The sequence below is a fragment of the Amblyomma mixtum genome, chromosome 1 (genome assembly GCF_055824585.1).
Source record: "Amblyomma mixtum isolate Tamu chromosome 1, ASM5582458v1, whole genome shotgun sequence".
In the NCBI taxonomy this organism is placed as follows: domain Eukaryota; kingdom Metazoa; phylum Arthropoda; class Arachnida; order Ixodida; family Ixodidae; genus Amblyomma; species Amblyomma mixtum.
The window spans coordinates 158,657,252-158,678,602 of record NC_143012.1 but is presented as its reverse complement, the minus strand read 5'-3'; the positions used below and the strand labels follow the sequence as shown (position 1 = coordinate 158,678,602).

The window sequence follows — 21,351 nt, the reverse complement described above, 5'->3', positions numbered from 1 at the left end:
GAACAAGGTGCTCGAAAGTTTGAACGGTTAGACATGGTTGGAAAATAGAAATGCTTGAGTGACATCGCGTAGCGCTAAACTTTTCGTCCGACGGGCACTGAGGCTAACCACTTGCACTCACCTGTATTTACGTCGCAGTCATGTTAAAGCGAAAACAAACGTTCGGAGCAAAACACTAACCACGCATGAAAAGGCATCGCCGGATAGCGGCAGCAGGGGCAATCCACACAAGCCGCGGCCCGCACCAAACAGGAGGCCATGATTGCCCCCGGCGCCACCGGTGTTGCAAGTACTTTACATTAAACTGTAGTAAAAAAAAGCGGCTTTTGTATGATATTTTTTAGGGCTACAAAATTTTTACTTACTAATCTCTTTTGCGACGTAGCGATAACGAAATGTCTGGCGCGATGCTCTGACGGTAATCGCAGAGAAAAACAGTAATGCGCTGAATTCAGTGCCCTTACCTTTTTTTTCCGTCAGCGTGCTTGTACCCCTCCTGTGTACAGCACGGCACGGAACAATATGTGGGCATCCTGAGGACGAAGAAACTCGAGCGCGCCCGACGTGCGTACAAATATACGTGTTACAGTTTCTGAGGCTATCTTAAAACATGGCGGATTGCGTGCGGTGGCCGCTAGATGACAGCGCATTTATCATAAGGCCTATAATACACACAAAAATGTTTCGCGAGAGTAATTTTCTGGCTGACTCTCCATTTCGTCATATTTCCCTTTTATTTTTTGATGTTTTTGTTCAAATCAGGCTACCACAGATTCTCTTTTTTTGGCCGAAATATTTCTTTAAAAAATTAGGAGCGGTTCTTCTATCATTTTTTGGCTGTTTCTTACCTCTGGTTTGACTTGTAGCTAGCGGCTGATGACCCGGGTCTAATTTTTAGATTACCATCGTGATGCCCATAGTCAAATTAGCCTCAGCTTAGATTTTGGTCCAAACTGAGGAGGTCAAATTTTGAGGCCAAATTTTGGGACTGACCCGGGTCAAATCTGTAGACTATCATCGCATTAAGGACATTTGAGATAGGCTGAAGATAGATTTTGGTCTAAGTCGAAGATCTCATTTCGAGGGTGGGCCAAAATCGGGAGTGGCCCGGGTCAAATCTGAAGACTACGATCGTATCAAGAATATTCAAACTAGGCTTGAAATAAATTTTGTTCCCAATCGACGAGGCTCAAATTTTGCGACTGGGGCGGCCAAAGAGACACAGGGCATCAGAAAAGCCGCAGTGAAGGGCTCCCGAGATTTCGACCACCTGAGGTTCTTTCGCGTGCACTGACATCGCACAGTACGCAGGCCTCTAGAATTTCGCCTCCATAGAAATTGAGCCGTCTCGGCCGGGATCGAACCCGCGTCTTTGGGGTCAGCAAGCGAGCACCATAACCACTGAGCCAAGGCGGCGGCCATTGTGCGAATGATACAGGACATTAAGAGTCCAGGCGCAAGACACGCTTCTGCAGTACTGAAAGCATGGTTATGCTTGCTGCTGTTGGGGCAGACCGCACTACAGACGCGTAGTTTAATGAGGAAAATAGCTAATTATGAGTTGTTTTCTGTATGAACGCCGCCACGGTGGCTCAGTGGTTATGGCGCTCGGCTGCTGACCCGAAGCACGGGGGTTCGATCTCGGCCGCGGCAGTCGCATTTCGATGCAGGCGAAATGCTAGAGGAACGTGTACTGTGCGATGTCAGTGCACGTTAAAGAACTCCAGGTAGTCGAAATTTCCGGAACCCTTCACTACGGCGTCCCTAATAGCGTGAGTCACTTTGAGACGTTAAACTCCCTTAAACCAAACCAATTCTTGTAAGGTAACTCAGGCGGGGCGATAACAGAGGCGACGTGTGATGTCTGTAGCCCTAGTCCACTTTCTAACCATGAATTACACATGTTGATCGCTTAGAAGGGTCAGGATTCGGGCTAGTGGGTAGTCAAGATGAGGCTCCGTAGCACACAAAATTGAAGGGACACAACACAAGCGCTAACGTGCACTGATACAACATACGAAGTTATTTAGAAGAGGAGTAGTAAAAACATGCCTGTCTAATGCGGTAAATAAGTCATGCACATACGTAATACGAACAAGTTTCAGTAATCAGATTGATCGCCTTCAGGAAGCGGGTTACCCGATGTACCTCGTAGTAACAGTAACAGAAAGCATGCACAGACAAACAAAAAGCACAAGATTAACAGATAGAAAGGAAGGTCCCAACAAAATTGAAGTAATGCCGTATATTCACAGGCTATCCCACGGCCTCAAAAAGATTGGAGAGAAAATTCGAGTTAGAGTTTGCATGTCAGCCCCAGAAAAGTTATACCGCATGTGTAAGGACACATGTCGCGATGAGCAGGAGAGAAACGTCTGCTCTGTACGGCACCAGAACCACTTTGTAAATTGCACCGATAACGTTGTTTACAGGATTTCCACTTTTATGTGGCAAGTTGTGTATTGGACAGACAGGCCTGTGCCTGAATAAGCGACTCAGTGATTACTACAGAAACGTTAGAGATGAGGGGCCAGGTAATTTGGCTCGTCACTGCCCTGGTCACAAGTGCGCGCCTAATTTCGGGGAGTGTTTAGTGGTAGGAAAAAAATAGTGATCAAAAAACGAGGGAGATAATTGAATCTGCGGCAATAGAAAATGAGGGATTGAAAAATTGCGTTAGTGGTCCTTCCGTGTCATTATCAAAAAAGGACTTAGCTTTCTTATATTCAAGGCAGCGGGCGATAGTGTGAAACGTTCTCACTGATTGGTGGCTTGCATTGTGTTTTTGTCATTCCTGACACGTCATGAACTTGACAAGATAGTCGTTGTTAGTCATATACCTGTACCTTACGTGATCTTTATTAAGTTGTCCGCGCCAAATAAAGATCGTTCATTCGAAGTTAGCGCTTGTGTTGCGTTCCTTCAATTTTGTGCGCTGTGGGTCCTCATGTTGATCCTGTTTTATAATTTCAGCGAAATATACACCGAATGATCTGCGCTATTTCAATATTGGCGTTATTTCATACAATTTGCGGCAACTGAATAAATCTGTTCGGAGGTTAAATAGGGAGGCTATTGTTTAGTGAGGGTTAGGTTTTTAACAATGACTTTGAGCACATGCGTTTATTTTCTGCAATGCGTTAATGGCTTGATTAGCTAAATCCTCAAATGAGTTGTTTGAGAAAAATACACCAGTGTAATTTGCATAGATTACCTATTAAGCAGTGTCATAAAGGCGGACTACCTCGTTTATATTTACCATGAGTAAAACAAGGACCTCAAATGCTTGCGGGACACCTGCATTTACTGGTATTACTATATAATTTTGTCGTTCAATCGATACAGACTGAGATCGATGCTGCCAATAGGATGAGATTAATTTCTCTGCTGTCTGTCTAATGCCGCAATAATCAAGATTTTTAATGTTGACCTTGTGGTTAATAATATCAACGCCGTTTGAGAAGTCCAAATAAGCCCAAGCATCCTGCTGTACCGTTCCAAAATCCTAATAATGAGTCCTTCTTGAGCTAAGAGATCGTGCTCTGTCGACCTGTTCTCGCGAAAGCCATACTGGGCTGAGCAAAACAGGTTATGTCGGTCAGGAAACGAGGAAAGACGTTTTAGAACTATTTTGTCTAGGCCTTTAGAAAAAAAGAGGGTAGAACTGATATAGGACAATAAATTAACATATTTCTATCGCCTTCCTTGAATATAATCGCCACCTTTGCCGTCTGGACAATACACGAGAAAATTCCAGCTGACAAAGATAAATTGAAAATACGGGCAATGAAAAGTGCTGTAACATTAATAACGTATTGTACTGGATGTCTACGGCATCGGATGCTTTCCTGTTAGTCGCCAAAAACGTTGCAACGACTTCACATTCCGAAACTAGTTCTAAAGATATTGTTTTCTCATTTCAGACATTCAGTAAAGTTAAATACGGAGCGTCGTCTATAACGCCCCCAAGCGACAGAAAAGAAACTCTTGAAGGTTAAGTTCAGGCTCATAACTGTGCTCCGTCTTGCTTAATTTATTTAGTGTTTCTGACCAAGTTCCAGTTAAAGTGATGAATGCTTTCCAAACATTCCCTGTGCGCCTTCTTGTTGAGCCGTACAGGTTACTATAGTACTGTTTTTTTAAGCACGAAGTCGTTTGGTGACAAAGTTTCTGTACGTCTTGGATGTTTTGAGGGCTTCTGAAGCCTTACTGCGTATGTATGTTTTGTATAATTGACCTAGTTTTTCATAGGCTTTAACAACTCTTATCTGTGGTTTTCGACTTCCTGTTTGATGTTCTAAATGTCTTGACAGCTAAGCACGCGTGGTATATGTCAGAAAACGTTCGTAGAAATCCGTCGTAGGCTACATCCGGGTCACTTGTTGTGAACGCATTGTTCCAATAGAGTGCGGCTGGACGACTTCTAAATTTGTAAAGTGTTATAAAATTGATATTTCGGTAAGAAAATTTGAATTGTATTTGTTTTACTCGGTTAATGGGCTGATTCAACATCGTAGGTATTGGCAGGTGGTCACTATCACTATGAAGTAAAATACCAGCTCTAACTATGGATAGATCAAATTTGGTTACAAAGAGATCTAAAAGTGTTGTAGATTGTGGAGTGATTCGTATCGCTGAAGTTATGATAATTTGAGAGCAATGACTGTTTGACAACAATTCTATCTCAAACTTTACTCTCCTATCAACTAGTATGTTTATCTTAAAGTCACCACCAACAATTCAATGACATCTCTTGCATTCACAAACTCTAAAAATAATCGAGAAAAGAAAAAAACTGGACATTGGTTGAAGGGGGAGGTAGCATACTGACAATACCGCAATGCCAAGCGTTTTATAAAAAGGAGTATAACAGCAAAATAGTGAGAGCAGTTCAGAATCAGCTAAGTTCAAGACGATCATTGCTACACCACCACCACTTTTTCACAACGGTTCGTTTAATATGATACGCGGTATAGGCCAGATTTTGGATACAACCTCGTTCTAATTCGGAGACACTATCACTTTGGACATTGTCAATGTGTGCTGCGGCATCTGACCTCAGAAGGTTTCAATGAAATTGCTAAGTCAGAAAGTCACTTCAGCGCCAAACAAGCAGAGGGATCGAAAGTCAAGCTTTGCTAGTAGTACAGCTATCGCTCTGAAAAATTATATTTTCGGATGACGCAACTGTCAGAAAATTTGTTACACACTGTGTTCTCCTGTGCGCGTAACTTATGTGCAGACGCGGATTTCACCTACCTCTCGCAACGTAATTTTGAAAAAAAAATATTTAAAGCTTTAATTCCTGATCGCTCTTTATACTCTTAAACCAAAATCCTCCGTAAATTGCTCACATCTATTAGTTTTTAAAAATTTATTTACCATAAACTCCGCTGAGGATGTCAAGAAGAATGCGTGGCATCTTTTCATCGCCATCTGTCACCCCAAATACTTTGTTACGCAAACAGCCGTAAAACTGAAGCACAAATGCTGGCGTGACCTGCACAGCTGTGCTATGTTACGAAACCAAGTCTAACAAAAAAATTTCACTGCAAGCACGCTGATCTCATCTGCATTTCATTCATGCGCAGGAACGAGATATAATGCCTAAATCGACAGGGCAATCGGGTGATCATAGCTGTTTTGTGTATGTTTATGTTATTCTAAATGAAAATCTACTACGACGGCTTTTGTATTTTGGATGAGGACGAGTTTGTCGGAATGATACAAGTTGTGCTTGAGTTCGGTCTCACGGTTCTAAAGAAGGAAAGCGTCTCTCTCATCCTAAGTACTTTACAATACAAGTATAGCATACAAGTCGTGCAAGAATGCTAGGCCAAATATTTTGTTTTGCTCAAGAGAACGCATTTCTTCTGGCCTATTTTCTATTACAGCCCGCTGTTCACGTCGCGAGGTTGCATGATACATACGTAGTCTTCATTTCAAAAAAAGATGTCACTCTTTTATTTGTCGCTTTTTAGCTTTGTTCAACGGTAATGCAATGCATTTTTATGATTAATTGGGTCGCTTCTTTCAAAGCCTCTGCGTGCATTTCTGCGTAGAAAATAGGCATTGCTAACAAGGTGTCTACGCGCAATGTGAACAGTCGGTTCAGTTTATCCCCTTGAGGCTTTGGCAGCTGCAACACAGTTTACGTTGTCGCCTGTTTTTGAATAGCTGCTTTTGAAGAATGCGTTGATAATCTGGAGCAAATACAGTCTTTCATAGGATGATCCCACGCCTATTTCTCTGCAGACTCCCCCGCCCGAGTCGCGGTCGATGTCATAGGCTCCGATGCTGAACTCCAGGGAGATGGCGTTGTTTTTGACGACACAAGTCTGGAAGTAGAACAGGAAAGCAGCGAGATTACAAGGTCAGAAAGCATTGCATAACGAAGCCCTCTGCACTTTACTTTTATTTATTTTTCTGTCCACACTTATCTCTGTATCTCAGGCCCAAGCGGTGCGGCCCGGGCGCATTGTTTTTATTTGTTTTTATTCTTCGCAAACTAATCTCTGTGTCTGAGGCCTGCATCAGGCCAGGCAATTTATTGTTCTTTTTTATGTCCCCCACAGTTCTGCGCTGTTCAAGGAAGAGATCATTTACAAAGCTCTAATTGTTAAATTCCTTTCTCCGAAGACCAAAGACTGCATCTTATCGCAAAAGGATAAGTTAAAAAAGACCCGTGTTAGTGTTCAAAAAGATTTCTGTCAGGCGACCAGACAATCGCGGAGAAAGCTGGTTGAATTTGCTAAAAGCACTGGAGCGTTCTATAATCTGCGCTACAACGAGCTACATGTGAACAAGAAATGCTACTTTATTGTCCACAACCTGACCCTGTGTGCGAAATTGAGCCTGCCCTGACATCTGCACATGTCACTGAAGCAGGAGGCTCTTCAAACTCGTCCGTTCTCGGTGATTAGGGATCAGCGGCCGTTGACACAGAATGTATTCGTGATGTCAGATTCCTTTTCACAAATATTCGAAGCCTCATGAATAAACGCGACGCCCTATCCTCCCTGATAGACACGTGCGGTGCCGATGTGATTATCAACACTGAAACATGGTTGTCTGGCAAAATTGATAACTCTGAACTGTTTGATTGTGAACGACATTACACTGTTTATAGACAAGATCGCTCTGGGCGTTCGGGTGGCGGGATTTTGATTGCTGTTGCGGATGACTTGCTTTCTTGTGATGTTCTTATATCCTCGGAGCTTGAATTTCTTGGCACATGTATTAAGATAAACCATAAGGAAACCATATTTTGTACCAGTTGCCGACTCCCCCCCCCCCCCCCCCATCAGCGAGCAGTTTTTGTGATAACCTCCATGACTGCCTTAACAAAATTGTACTTAGGTTTCCAAAAGCACCAATTTTTCTTTTAGGCGATTTTAATTTCCCTGCTATACCATGGACGGAGACGACCCTGTTGTTTGTTCTTCTTCAGAATAGCTAACCTTCCTTGACTTATGTTCAACATTTAACCTCTGTCAACTTGTGAAAGAGCCAACTCGCATTACGGCATCCACTGCCAACTGGAACTTGTCCTAACAACCTGCCCTGACTCCGTTTCATCTCTTACACTTCTGCCTGGACTAAGCGACCATTTAGTTATCAACTTCACTCTACCGTCACGTGCACCCCACCCAGTCAAACATTATAAGGCAATTCGGGATTACAAAAATGGAAATTATTCTGCGATTAACACCGAACTATAAAAATTTGCTGACATGTTTTTCCCCAGATTTTGGAAACGTTCACTGCACGATAACTGGTCCCTTTTCAAAGACAAACTGGAAGCCCTCACTGATAAGTACATCCCACTTCGTAGAATAACGTGCACTAAACGTTCACCATGGTTCAGTGTTTCCTTGAGGCGACTGCTAAACAAAAAAAAACGCATCTTTCGGCGCTGCACAGCATCTAAGTGTACAGAGCGATGGAATGCTTATCGTACTGTGGCATCACAATACAAAAAGGCTCTTTTCAAGGCGAAACGCAAGTTTTTTCAAAATACCTTGCCTAGTCTACTGATTACTAACCCACGCAAATTCTGGAATATCCTTAACGTGAAACCAAAAAAAGATATGATACTGAAAGATAACCAAGGTGCCCTGATCCCACTAAACGAAGGTTGCACATTATTAAATCGTACTTTTTCTGTCTTTCGTAACAACCACGCCTGTTACTCTTCCCGACATGCCTACCTTTGACTGCCAGTTGATGGATGCCATCACTATTGACTGGGGGGAATTCATAAACTTATTGATAGTGCTAAAATGTCATCCTCTGCAGGTGCTGATGGTATCAGCAACAAGATGTTGAAAAGCACTATTACTATTTCTTCACTCATGTTGTCCGAAATTTTTCCTCAGTCATTGCAGGCCGGCATGCTCCCTGACGACTGGAAGGTGGGTAAGGTGGTTCCAGTACACAAGTCTGGTGATGTTCACAGCCCTTTTAACTACAGACCAATATCATTAACTTCTATTCCATATTCCATGCAAATTACTTGAACATGTCATTTATTCTGCCCTCATGAGTCACCTTGAGTCCAATTTTTTTTACACCCCATCAACATGATTTTCGAAGAAATCATTCATGTGAAACACAGTTAATCGCATTTACTAACGACCTTTTTGCAGCTTTGGATCGTTCTTCGATTGTTGATTGCATATTCATTGACTTTGCTAAAGCCTTCGATACCGTGTCTCACCCTCTTCTACTTCTCAAACTCAGTATACTAAACATAGATTGTATGTATTAAAATGGATGGAATGTTTTTTGGCCGCTCGTACTCAGTATGTTACAGTTAATGACCATGATTCTAATCTTTCTTCAGTAACATCGGGCGTTCCTCAAGGATATGTTCTAGGACCTCTGCTTTTCCTAATCTATATTAATGACCTTCCTGGTCTCATAAGATCATCGATCAGAGAAATTTCCAGCCCATCCGATACCTTGGTTCTTCAGTCTGACATTAATAACATTTCTGCTTGGTGCGACACTTGACTAATGAAGCTTAATGTATCTAAATCTAAAGCAATGAAAGTAACACGAATGCCTTACAAAGCTAACCCGCATCCATATATTCTAAATGACTCCCCCTTAGCTTTTGTTTCTGCATATAAGTATCTTGGCGTATACATTACCAATGACCTCTTATGGAAAACGCATATCGAACACATAACTAACAATGCTAATCGCATGCTTGGTTTCCTTCGGCGTAACTTTTCACTTGCTCCGGTTAGTTTAAAACTACTACTGTACAAAACGGTCGTCCGATCTAAAATAGAATATGCGTCTTCTATATGGGACCCTAACATTAAGTCACTGATTAACACTTTAGAATCAATTCAGAATCGTTCATCCCGTTTTATTTTGTCTAACTACTCGCGTTTCTCTAGCGTCACACTCATGAAGAGAACTCTAGACCTTCCAGATCTTTCACTCCGGCGTCATCATTCTAGACTTTTTACTTTCCAAAAAATATATTACACAAATCAATCGCTAAAACAATGTCTTTTCGCTGTTCCAAGTTATGTATCATCTCGCATTGATCACCGACTCAAAGTGAGTGTTTCAAGTTGCAGAACTAACCAGTATTTTTATTCTTTCCTGCCCAAGACCAGCTCAGACTGGAACCGCCTGCCCGCCAGCATCGTCTCCATCTCTGAACCAGAAGTTTTTAGATCTGCTCTTCTTCATCACCTATGTTAACTACTCTCCTTATTGTATTTTATTTGTATAAGTATACTTACCACTCCTATCTGTTACGCCTCAACGGCCCTGACAGTAACGAAATAAATAATAAATAAATAAATACATACATACGTCTTACCACAGTCAATTGGTACATTATAGACTACTGATTCCTCAAGTTTTACAAACTCCTCCCTGTCGTTCTCCTTCCACCCAAGCTTGTGGTAATGGCCGGGATTTGTCAGTCTTCAGATTTTGCAGAGCTTGTCTGGAGCGGACAAAACAAGTTTAACATTCGCTCTTTGCCCAATCCTTTTCTGTCGATGCGACAAGCTGTGAATGTACGGAATGATCGCGATTTTCTGCTGTCTAGCAAAAGAGTGGAAGACGTCACGCGATTTTTTGATGACTTAATTCTTAAGATGACTTTACACTTGCTCAGACATGAGTGGGGCACCCAAAGCAGTCAGCTGGAGGATCTGTTCAGTAAATCCTTGCCATCCGCAATGCAAGATTCAGAAGTCGGAATGGCTCCATTCGGGTTGACTTCACAGGAAACCTCTAGCACTACAGCTAGTTGCCACTATGGTCCCGTCTACAGCGAGAAGGCACCTTCGTGAGTTTTCAATTTTCGTTGACCTAGCAGCCGAGGTTTTGTGGTAGCTTCATTTGAAGCAGCTTTGTCGTTGCCTGCCTGAGAAGTATCAAAGGTCCAGAAACTCCACCCAACTCCTCGAACAAATCAGCCTACCGCAAGATGTGCCACACGTGCTCTCTCGAGGACCAAAGTTCGCAGTCGAGAAGAGGGGGACTCCTACTGAAGTGCTGGCTCTCATCTGGCAACTTTCTCGTCGTGTAATTGGTGAGGACACTGCCCGATATGTGTCGAAGAACGTGGACGTTTTAAACCATTGCAAGGCTTCAGTACCGAAGGTACCGGTGAAACGCATTGTGACATTTTTCAAAGGCAACTAGCCTTGTGTTTCGTCAGGAGTCAAGGGGGAGGGGGGCATCGCTGTTATGTCTCACGGCGTGTTCAACAAGCGAGGCTTACATACGGTGTTCAATGTTTTTACCCCGCGAAACAACGCGCCCGTAACAAGAGCGAAATCTCAACAAAAAAACAACTGTGCAGTAGGTTGGAGCTAGCAGGGATTATTAAGGGCAGACAAGCAAACGAGCTGAATTGCCTTGAGGTACTTTTAGCGTCATGATCCACAAAGTTGACGCCACCTTCGAAGCAATTGTCTCGGAAACCAGCACCTGACAAAAATGAGTTACCCTATTTCTTCAGGAAATGTTCAGCCTTTTACAAATTGATGACGCGTTCCAGCTTAAGAACCCTGACGCTGTTTTATATTACGTCAAGACGTCAACCGGAGTTCTCCTCAAACTCTTTCAGGCAGGTACTAAGGAGCCCGTATCCGTTATCACAATCGAACGTGATTTCTGTGTTCAAAACTCTAGCGACAGCTGTGGAAAGGTAATTGGTACAGGGTCATTTACCGCCCCTATTCTCACCGATCTGTTTTAAGCTCAACTGGACAGGAGCATTAGCTGCTGCTTTGGTGAATTTAATGCAACCAAGATTTTTAGGTATGCGAGAGAAGAAACTTCGTTAAAACATTAGGTTGGACTAGTTGGTAGTTCTTGTGTCTGTTTCTTACCTCTAAGAATATGAATACTTCGAGAGAAGAAAGTTTCAGCATTCGTTGACTGACGACTACATAATACGGGTCACAAGCAGTTTACTCTGTTTTACGACTAGAGTTCCTCTTGGCGTACAATATCTGAAATTCACACTCAAATTTAATGAGGAAACAGCCACAAAAATCGCAGTTTTGTGCAGAATCTTTCTTCGCTGTCAAATCGCTCACGAGTGCATATAGATTACTCCCTAATATTTCTCGACTATAGCTCACACTCTTTTTGGTCTCTAGCCAATGAAACACTAACCTTAGTATGCACAAGCATATCGCCGCTAGAAATAACTTACGAGATGCCCTCAGAAGACAGCATTAGATTTATTGATACTAGACTTTCATTTCAGGACGCAAAGTTTTACTGGAAGTACGATCCACGGGCTAAGAAGCCACTGCTTCCGTGTGCTTTAGCTCACTCTGTTCATTCCAGACTTGTTAAAGAGGACACTGCAAAGTTGTTTTCTAATGCCTTACACAAGTATTGCCCGGAACTAATGGCTACAAGCTTTAATGAATAGATCTTCCGGCTCACTTATTGTGGGTGCCCCACTCATGTCTTGATTTGTGTCTGTAAAGGCATTCCAAGACGGAAGTAATCAGAACAGCTTGACGCTTCCCGGCTTCTGGTAGATAGAATAAAATCATGGCGATTCCATACATTCTCAGCTTTTGACATCGGCTAAAAAAGACTGGGCAAATAGCGAATACTAAAGTTCCTTTTTCCGCTGCAGACAAACTCCTAAAACTCTACAGATTGAATAATCCCTGTGCCGCTCAGAAGCTTGCATGGAAGATAGACCAGAGGGAGAAGTTCGTCAAATGTGCGAATTATTCTTCTATAATGTATCGATTTGCTGTGGTATGATCTATACAGGTCGGAGTGAGAAATACGTAAATGATTGCCGGCATGAACACCGCAGAACTGTGGGGTACAGTTTCGGGGGTTCGTAGATGCGCACTGCAGGAATTGTGAATCAGATCAAGTTCCAAGCGCAGTACTCAGTTCTTGCCCTAGAAAGCCGCCGTGGTGGCTGAGTGGTTATTGCGCTCGGCTGCTGGCTGACATGAAAGACGTGGGTTCGAGCTTGGCCGTGATGGTCAAATCACGATGAAGGGGAAATTTTAGATGACCCTGTGCTGTGCGATGTCAGTGCATGAAGAAACCCAGGTGGTAGAAATTTTAGGAGTCCTTCAATACGACGTCGCGCATACCTGAGTCGCTTTGGGACCACCAGAAAACAAACCAGTTCTGACCCAAGAGAATACCCCAGTACGACGTCGAACTGTTCCCCAATCTGTCAGTGTCACAGGTCATAACAAAAAACAATTTCCTACTGACAAGATAAATCATCGGTGCAGAGCTGATTCTCCATTTGAGGGATATCTCTGTGTCCCAGCCGTCTCTCGCGCAGTGTTCGAAGGAATTGCAATACTTGCGTTGTAACTGATTATTTTTTTTCATGCGCATGCGCGATGTAAGGCCACGACTTGCCTACATAATCTGCTCTGCGCTCCGTAATAAATTGTTGGAAGTTATCGCTCGTGTGTATCTGTCCTCCTCCATCGCACTCGTCTGGTTGTGTGCCGAAACTTTCATGTCACCTACATTTCTTCGCTCAAATAAAAGCATGCCAATAATATCAAGTGTTCCTCTGGCATAGTTTACAAAGACGGGATTTTTCACCGGGGGATGACACTACCTCTATTTTAGCATGCCTCTCGCTACATGCAGGATACAGGATACCCTTTTACATGAGTCGTAATTCTGTGAAATTATAGCCCAGTACATGAATATACCAGTCGCAGACAAGCAGGCTGTTACGCAGCTGCACTTCAGTAAACGACGTTGCTTTTCCTGCGCCAGTAAAAAATTTGCTGTAGGAGCAAATTTCAAATAGTTCTATTTTAAGGTATGGTAAGCAGAAGATTTGAGAAGCACTGGCACAACGACATACTATATTTTCATGAGTGTGTTCCATTTCAGACACAGGACACTATCTGTCTGGTCGCACGCATGTGGCGTGCCTTGGGCTAGTGTGAGCGGATGCAGTTAGTGAAAAATTCTGCACAGTAATTCCTTTTGCGCACTTGTCACACGTTAAATTTGTCCTGCTTCACAAGGGAAGGACAGGCCTTATGCCTACCCCTGTACTGGAACCGGACACATTGCTAGAGTTTCTCTACGCTGATATAGTAAGTAGAGCCGCACACGTCCGAGGATTTAAAATGCAGCGCAATGGTGTAGCACCTGCTCAGAAGCATGCTGTTAGTGAATATTATATTACAGAATTTAATAGTGGAAGCCTAGTTGATGAAACAATTAGTGAAAAGCAGCAAGCTAGCTTGTCTTTCTGGTGCCAGAAAGGGCGCCGCCACTTGGCGCCTTACGTAAAGTGTTTCTTAGGCGGCAACGAGGTGATGAAATAAACACAATATTGCCAGTTCCTTAGCCCTTCGTCCACACTGCTCACGTATGACGTTTCATATTGCAGTGCATCAGAAACGCAGCAATGATTTAATAATTTCCTATGCATTCGTATTTCTTCCACACGAAGCGCATAGAGAATTGGTTTGGCTCAGTGGGGTTTCACGTCCTAAAGCGACAAAGGCTATGAGGGACGCCGTAGTGAAGGGCTATGGAAATTGCGCCCACCTGGGGTTCTTTAACAAGCGCTGACACTGCAAAGTACACAGGCCTCTAGAATTTCGCCTCCATCAAAATTCCACCGCTGCGGCCGGGGTCAAACGCGGGTACACCTGCTTAGTAGATGAGCGCCTTAACCACTGAGCCACCGTGGCGGGAAGAACTGTCAGGATGAACAGCGTACTCACTGCTTCAAAGCCCAAGAAATTAAGTTTAGCGGCAGTACCCTTACGGTACCTAGAATTAAGAAATCAAGTGCAATAAATCTGGAAACAAACCTTGTCTGCCAAAGTGTCATCGTTGTCAAAAGTGGCCGTTTTCCTTGCGTTCTTATCGTACGATTGGACAGAGAGGAGGCCGCTGTCATAGACGAGCTTCGCCCCCAGACCATACGGGGAGAATCCGCCACAGAGCTGCAGGAAGTGATGACAGGGGCATGTGGTCTACCCGATTTGGTAAAAATATTTCAACGGCCTACAGACCCCGTACTTTGCCCATGGTGCGTTAAGTGGTCATGCGACACTACTGATATTCTTTAAATATTCTAGCTTCACTGAACTAGAACAGTTAGTCAAAAATGACAGCCGATGGCCCAATGGTCTTCGGCTCGTGTGCCCTGACATACGCAGTGGCTCTTTTAAGAACCTGTAATCAAACCCATTGCTCTTTTTGATGATAGAAGCCATTTGTTCACACAATCTTGGTCTCAAGTGATGTGACAAAAGGCAATACACTTTTGCGTGAGGAGGCCCTGTCACCCATTACATTGCTCAGCAGGATGACAACAACACATGCTAAATCAACATTTACAGTAGATACTCTTGACTGCGTTCTTTTGACACTCCGCCCTCTTTATACGACACATATCATATCTCATCCATTTAGGTCTCACGCCATTACGCTGCATTTGGTGTGAGGTGCGGGTATCATTTTGATTCTGGTTGTGAAGCTTCGATGTCCTGCGTCTGCTGTGGCCGTCGGGCATGTGGTAGTTGTACCACGCAGCTCTTTTTTGTCTCTTATTGGGCAACTTCTTGAGGTTGCACTTTCTACGCAGTCTGCTATACCGGTAATGGTGCGCACCGCACGGCTGTGCCCAGCCCGCCAGACCAGAACCGACCTCACTGTTAACCCCAGCCCCGTCCCTTGCCCCGACCAGAAGACAGGAGTACGAACTGACGACACCGCAGCGACCAGGCCCTATGACCTCACCGACCCGAGAAGACATCTAGATGCTGTTCGGTGCGTTCATGTGCCTCGGCCTTCGGATCCAGGGGACGTGTGGCCAGAAGCTTAGTGAGTCTGCGCTCCTCCAACCATCCTTTCATCCACCGTGGCGGCAAGCCCCTCACTTTCTTGCTTTCTGCTGTGAAATATTCCTTCACGCCCATTGTCCTGTCATGCTTAACATCCTCAACGCCCTTCCAGTTCGCGATCGATACGATCACTCGGTTGCCCCACATCATATCACGGGCAAGTACGTGACGAAGCGGACAGGGGCGCGGAGAGGTGATTCAAGGTTAGGCCACAGCGTATATCCTTACTCATCGGTGGAAATAATCTGCTCTTCGGAATCAGTAGCGAGCATTGTGCAATATTTTGTGAAAAAAAGCCTAAAGCATTGTCTTCATGCCATCGAACTTGCAGCCTCATGTAGCAATAAGGAACGGATACATATATAACTTGTGTCAAATAAAAAACAGGATAGGTCTTGGGTTCTTAATGAAACGATTCTGTTATTTGTACAATCGCTCTCTTACCGTGTCGTCACAAGCCCATTTGATTAAAGCGACCACTTAATGTTGAAAAACAGTTTTGAAAGTTTGAAACTCGGACAGTGATGCCGTCTTGTCAATGCGCAATCCGGATACTTATGGAGTCGTTGAGAAAAAGTGCGTGATGGAAGTTCAGGTTGTCCCAACAATCCAACTCATAAACATGTAAAGCTGCTCCAACTGCTCGTGAAAAAAAGCAAGGCTTGTTATGCAAAAGAGCCCTAACAGTCTATTCAACACTGATATTGGAAGTAATAGCTGCTCGTTTACGAAGCCCGTTGTGTGATAGAGATTTACGGAGGATCTGGATCTGTAGTCTCCAAGTAGATACATAAAGGAGTGGATCGAGACAATGACGCGGAAATAGGCGCGCACACGCGCGCCGTATAGGAGCTCAGCCGAGTTGGTGGTTGTTCATGCTTAAAACAATACGAAAAGACACAAGGACGCATGAACAGATGCACACGTGGATGCTGTTCTTCTGCACGTTTCTAGTTTACACTGTTTTATGTATGTACAGTCAGCAACTCACCCAAGCTTCTCCACATCCAAGCGGACTATGCTGAAAAGGCCTGCGCTGGCATGCGTCCTGGTTATCAGCTCTATGTGTTGCGGATACAGTAGAGTTTCCTTTAATTGTGAGCTTTTTTAGCTGTGCAAGGGACATCTGGCATCTTCCACATGAATATCTACTTCGTTGTTCTCGATGGAGGGAGAAGTTCCATGAAACATGCGCTAAAACCGACGTGAAAATGCAGACTGCCTGCGTTTCCAACATTCTTTTTAACACCTTGTGTAATGCAGCCATTTATCGAAGAATTCATAGTAAGGACGCATTTAACTTCAGTAATTTTCAAAAATGTACAAATTAGAGACTTTAACAACCTTGGAAGGGTATACTAAGAAATAACGCAACTTGATAATTCGCACACTTAACGTCTAGAAAGCCAAACGTTCGGCCAGGTTTTTCTTACATGTTGGAGAGTCACTATCCTTGTTATGTTGCACTGGCTGAAAAATCCGAATGTGCCGATGTGTGGGTTTCCGTCGTCCGGGCGTCTCACCACGTATTCGCGCCCGTGTAGGCTCACCGAGAGCACGAGTGCCGGGTGGCGCGGCAGGCGGCTCATATAAAACAGCAGTTCGATGGCGGATCCCTGCAGGACAGCGGCGCAGAGCAGGTGCACACCCCATGTTACAGTCGCTGCCTTTGTAACCGCTGTCTACTATTTGGGGTAGTGAGGATGGATTAGAGTAAACATTTATCTCCCGCTAAGGCACATTTAACATTTCGTACACAGGCTTGATAAGGTCTGCATTGAATTACCACCTAATCTCGAAGACTGTAGTATTAAGCTTTCATTTCCTACTAACGTCCGAATCACTGGCGACGAAGTTGCTGGCCGGCCTTTCCATGGCACACTACTTTGATCGTGCACTGGATTGAGACAGCTGAAAGGTAACACAACTTCGGAGTCCGTTGTTAGTGGTGGGATGTTGCATAGACTTGGAGGCCAATAAGAAGGGTTGACAATAAATTGAAAACAATGCACTGCTACAGGTTTATGTCCTCAATCTCTGGTTTATTATACAGAATGATATCGCTCAGCGGCGATTGTGCATTTCAGCCACTTTTAAGTGCAACCAAGCAAGCTAAGACTCGATGACGCGAAATCAGTGTCAGCTTCGAAACGCATAAGTGTTTCTAAACCAGGTAGCACCAAACAGCTGCTGTGAGCATGTACTATACGAATCACTTGTCGCAAGTATAAAGCCTGCATGAACCGCTTCACCGTTTCGTATTCCACTGCTCTATTAGCGCCTCGTCTATGCCGCCACGGCCTTTTCTGTGGTGCTTAAAGCCGACAATGCTCAGCGCACGTACACTTCATAACGGAGACCGGAAAGTCAGAGCTGGAAAATATTTGCTGTCAGCCATCATTAGCATCATCATCAGCGTGACTACGCGCAGTGCAGGGCAAATACCACAATAATGTCTCCCCAGTTAACCCTGTCCTTTGCCAGCTGCGGCCTCAGTACCCGCGCAAACTTCTTACTCTCATCCGCCTACCTAATTTTCTTCCGCCCCCGGCTACGCTTTCCTCCTCTTGGAATCCGCTCCGTTACCCCTAAGGACCAGCGCTTATCTTGCCTTCGCATTACATGCACTTGTCAAGCCCATTTCGTTGTCTTGATTTCGACTAGGATATCATAAATCCGCGTTTGTTCCCTCACCCACTCTGCCCGCTTCCGGTCTCTTAACGTTACACTTATCAGTTTTCGCTCCATAGTTCGCTACGCTGTCTTAACTCAAGCTGGACCTTTTTCATTATACTCCACGTTTCTGATCCATAGGTGAGTGCAGGTAACATACAGCTGTCGTATACTTTCCCCCTTGGTGATATTGGCAAACTGCCATTGATGATCTTAGACAACCTGCCATATGCGCTCCCCCAATCTCATTATTCAAATTAATTCTCTCCCATGATCCGCACCAGCAGCCACTACTTGCCCTAAGTCGACGTGTTCCCTTACCACTTACAGCACCTCGCTACCGATTGTAAACTACTTTTCCTTTGCGAGACTGTTGAACGTTAGTTTGGTTTTCTGCGTGTTAATTTTGAGACATACCGTTCTGCGCTGCCTGTCTAATACCCCTGTCACACGGGACGTTGCATGTCATTCGCAGGAAATGACATTCACACCGAATGTCATTGAGAACTGGCGTTCCCGTTCTACACGGGTACACAAAATGGCATTTGCTATTGATGGCGATGTCCATAGGAGAACTGCTATGACAACAAAACGTTATAAGTCATGGTTTTCATATATATATGTTCTGTTTATTGTTAGTAGCACACTGTTAAACATGAATAGACTGTTTAAAAATTCGTTGCAACGCCATGCGACAGCAATAGTCAACAAGCAATCCACTGAAATATCCAAAGCAAGACAGGCTCAAAGCCGCTCACGATCGTCCCTCCCGCCCGGCATTCCTTCATAGTCGGCATTATGGAGGGCTGCGACATCAGTGCCGAATTTTTTACAGTCGCTAATGAGCAACAATGTAAGCGAGCATTACTCCTTCTGGAGCTATTAAGGATGAAGCGCCGGAAGCGGCTGCAGCGGCTGAAGCTTGCAATTCAAGAACGCGCCAAGACGACGAGAGATTTAGAGCTGCGTCTGCTGGCGAATACGTTCACGTCGGCCGCTGTTTGGGCGTCCACTTCGTCAGGTATTATCCGCGAGCGGTGGGCCTTCCCAAGAAATGAGAATTGGTTCGAAGACACGTTGCCTAACCTCGGGGAATCCCATTTCAAGCAGGCGTTCCGCGTGAGTCCTGCCACGTTCAGGTACCTTGTAGAATCGCTGCAGTGCGTTTTGCAGCGTCAGGTGACCAACATGAGGAAGCCGATTTCCCAGGAGAAACGTGTAGCCGTTGGATTATATCGCCTGTGTTCCAGCGCCGAGGACCGGACAATAGCGCACCTTTTTGGCATCGGCCGCTCGACTGTGAACATTGTGTACCGGGAGTTTTGCCGAGCGATCGTCGACGTTCTCGAAGGCGCCTGGGTACACATGCCGAGGGAGGCGGAGATGGCTGAGCGCATGCGCGCGTTCTACGCCGTCACTGGTTTCCCGCAGGCCATCGGCGCACTGGACGGCTGCCACTTCGCGATCTCACCGCCCAAGAAAGACGCAGCTGACTACTACAACTACAAGGGATGGTAGGTCTTTTAGGTTGCTTTTAAATTTGTGAGTAGCAGTGCAGGGCAATGACAAAACAGCTAGCAGATGACCGAAAACTGCGTTATTCTTTTATGCACAAATCATTAACTAGGACTTAATGAAAGCAGGTGCAACAGAATTAATCTTTATCCAAAAAAAGTGGCGATTTGGGATATTGAGGCATATGTAGCTTGGCCACTAAAATGCACGGTGTTGTATCGGCACTTTCATTGGCAGGTGCGGGTGTTTAGTTTTCTCTGTGCATGCTAAGTGGCACACGAGAACTTTTCTTGCACAGTGAACAGCATGCAAGTTCTAGCATCCGTGACTAATATTTCTTCCTGCACACTAGTGCAGTAGGTATTTTCTTATCTGCCCAATTTTAAGTGTCAGTTTAAAATGATGCTCACAAAAGAGTCAACTTAAAAAGCGTCATTAACCAGTGTTTTTTTTTTTTAGGCAACAACATGACCTATGAATCCTGTATAAGTGGAAATATTTCTGTATATAATCCGTTCGTATTTTTAAGCTCAATGTTCACAGAATGCTTCAATTTTTTATTTCACTTCAGACAGTGTCTTCATCGTGATGGTAACCTCTTCTTACATGCAGGTACAGCATCATACTGCTGGCAATCGTCGACCACCGCTACCGTTTCCTCTACCTGAACGTGGGGAGCCCGGGCAGGTGCCACGACGCCCATGTCTACGGCCGGTCACGGCTGAAGAATTTTGTGGAGAATGACCGCTTCAAGTCACCTGTGTCAGTGATTGAAGGCACTCCAGTGGCACGACTCATACTCTGCGACCAGGCATTCCCACTGACGCCGCATTTGCTCAAGCCGTATCCTAATGCCCCGAGCGGTACCAAGCAGGCAATATTCAACTATAACCTGTCAAGGTCAAGGCGAATTGTGGAGAATGGGTTCGGTCGTGTGAAGGCCCGCTTCAGATTCATCATGAAGCGGATGGAATGTAAACTGCTCAACGCAAAGCAGGCTATTAGGGCGTCCTGCATTCTGCACAACATATGTGAAGCCTTTAGAGATAATGTGGAGGAGCAGTGGGTGCAGGACGTGCACAACTACAATGCTTTGTACGAGCAGCCTTCGCACAACACTGATACTTGCATTGGTGAAGGCCAAGATGTCAGGGCTGCACTTGCCGAATACTTCTGGAAACTGGCCCAGTAATTTCGGTGCTACACATGTAGCTCAGGGAAATGCTGAAACCGGATGACGCAACCGGACGACTCAGTTACAGACGTCTTGCCCATTGAGAGTGGAGCAGAGTTGGAGGAAATTGGATCTCCTAGCGTGTCAAAAGCAGGAGTTGTAGGGAATGGCAGAGATAATGTTCGGCTGGACATTAATGAAAAGGCCAGTGCCAGTTCTAGCGAAGTCAAAGAGGATGAAACACTGTGTTGTGCATTGCGTTCGGCAGAAACGCAGGCCAGTGTCAGTTCTAGCGAAGTCAAAGAGGATGAAACACTGTGTTGTGCATCGCGTTCGGCAGAAACGCAGGCCAGTGCCAGTTCTAGCGAAGTCAAAGAGGATGAAACACTGTGTTGTGCATCGCGTTCGGCAGAAACGCAGGCCAGTGCCATTTCTAGCGAAGTCAAAGAGGATGAAACACTGTGTTGTGCATTGCGTTCGGCAGAAACGCAGGCCAGTGCCAGTTCTAGCGAAGTCAAAGAGGATGAAACACTGTGTTGTGCATCGCGTTCGGCAGAAACGCAGGCCAGTGCCAGTTCTAGCGAAGTCAAAGAGGATGAAACACTGTGTTGTGCATCGGGT

General features: G+C 44.7%; 2 protein-coding genes across 2 annotated transcripts in view; one reads left to right on the top strand and one right to left on the bottom strand.

The window, feature by feature from the left end:
* Positions 1 to 6,116: 6,116 nt before the first annotated feature.
* Positions 6,117 to 21,351, bottom strand: part of LOC149369500 (uncharacterized) — a 48,508-nt gene continuing 33,273 nt past the window's right edge. The window contains exons 7-9 of the mRNA XM_089575725.1: positions 16,802 to 16,984; positions 14,331 to 14,465; positions 6,117 to 6,338 (exon numbers count right to left, since the gene is read on the bottom strand). Of these exons, the coding sequence (XP_089431851.1) occupies positions 6,117 to 6,338; positions 14,331 to 14,465; positions 16,802 to 16,984 (540 nt within the window). The remainder of the gene's footprint in view (positions 6,339 to 14,330; positions 14,466 to 16,801; positions 16,985 to 21,351) is intronic.
* LOC149369502 (uncharacterized) lies at positions 19,230 to 20,748 on the top strand. Its single transcript, XM_089572929.1, has 2 exons — positions 19,230 to 19,555; positions 20,169 to 20,748. The coding sequence occupies exons 1-2, from the start codon at positions 19,230 to 19,232 to the stop codon at positions 20,746 to 20,748; spliced, it is 906 nt and encodes a 301-aa protein (XP_089429055.1).

Bases quoted from the DNA above. Each gene is read 5' to 3' on its own strand.
- LOC149369502 (XM_089572929.1), top strand. From the start codon at position 19,230: ATGAGGAAGCCGATTTCCCAGGAGAAACGTGTAGCCGTTGGATTATAT. The intron at 19,556-20,168 runs GTAGGTCTTTTA...TCTTACATGCAG, and splicing joins TACTACAACTACAAGGGATG to GTACAGCATCATACTGCTGG.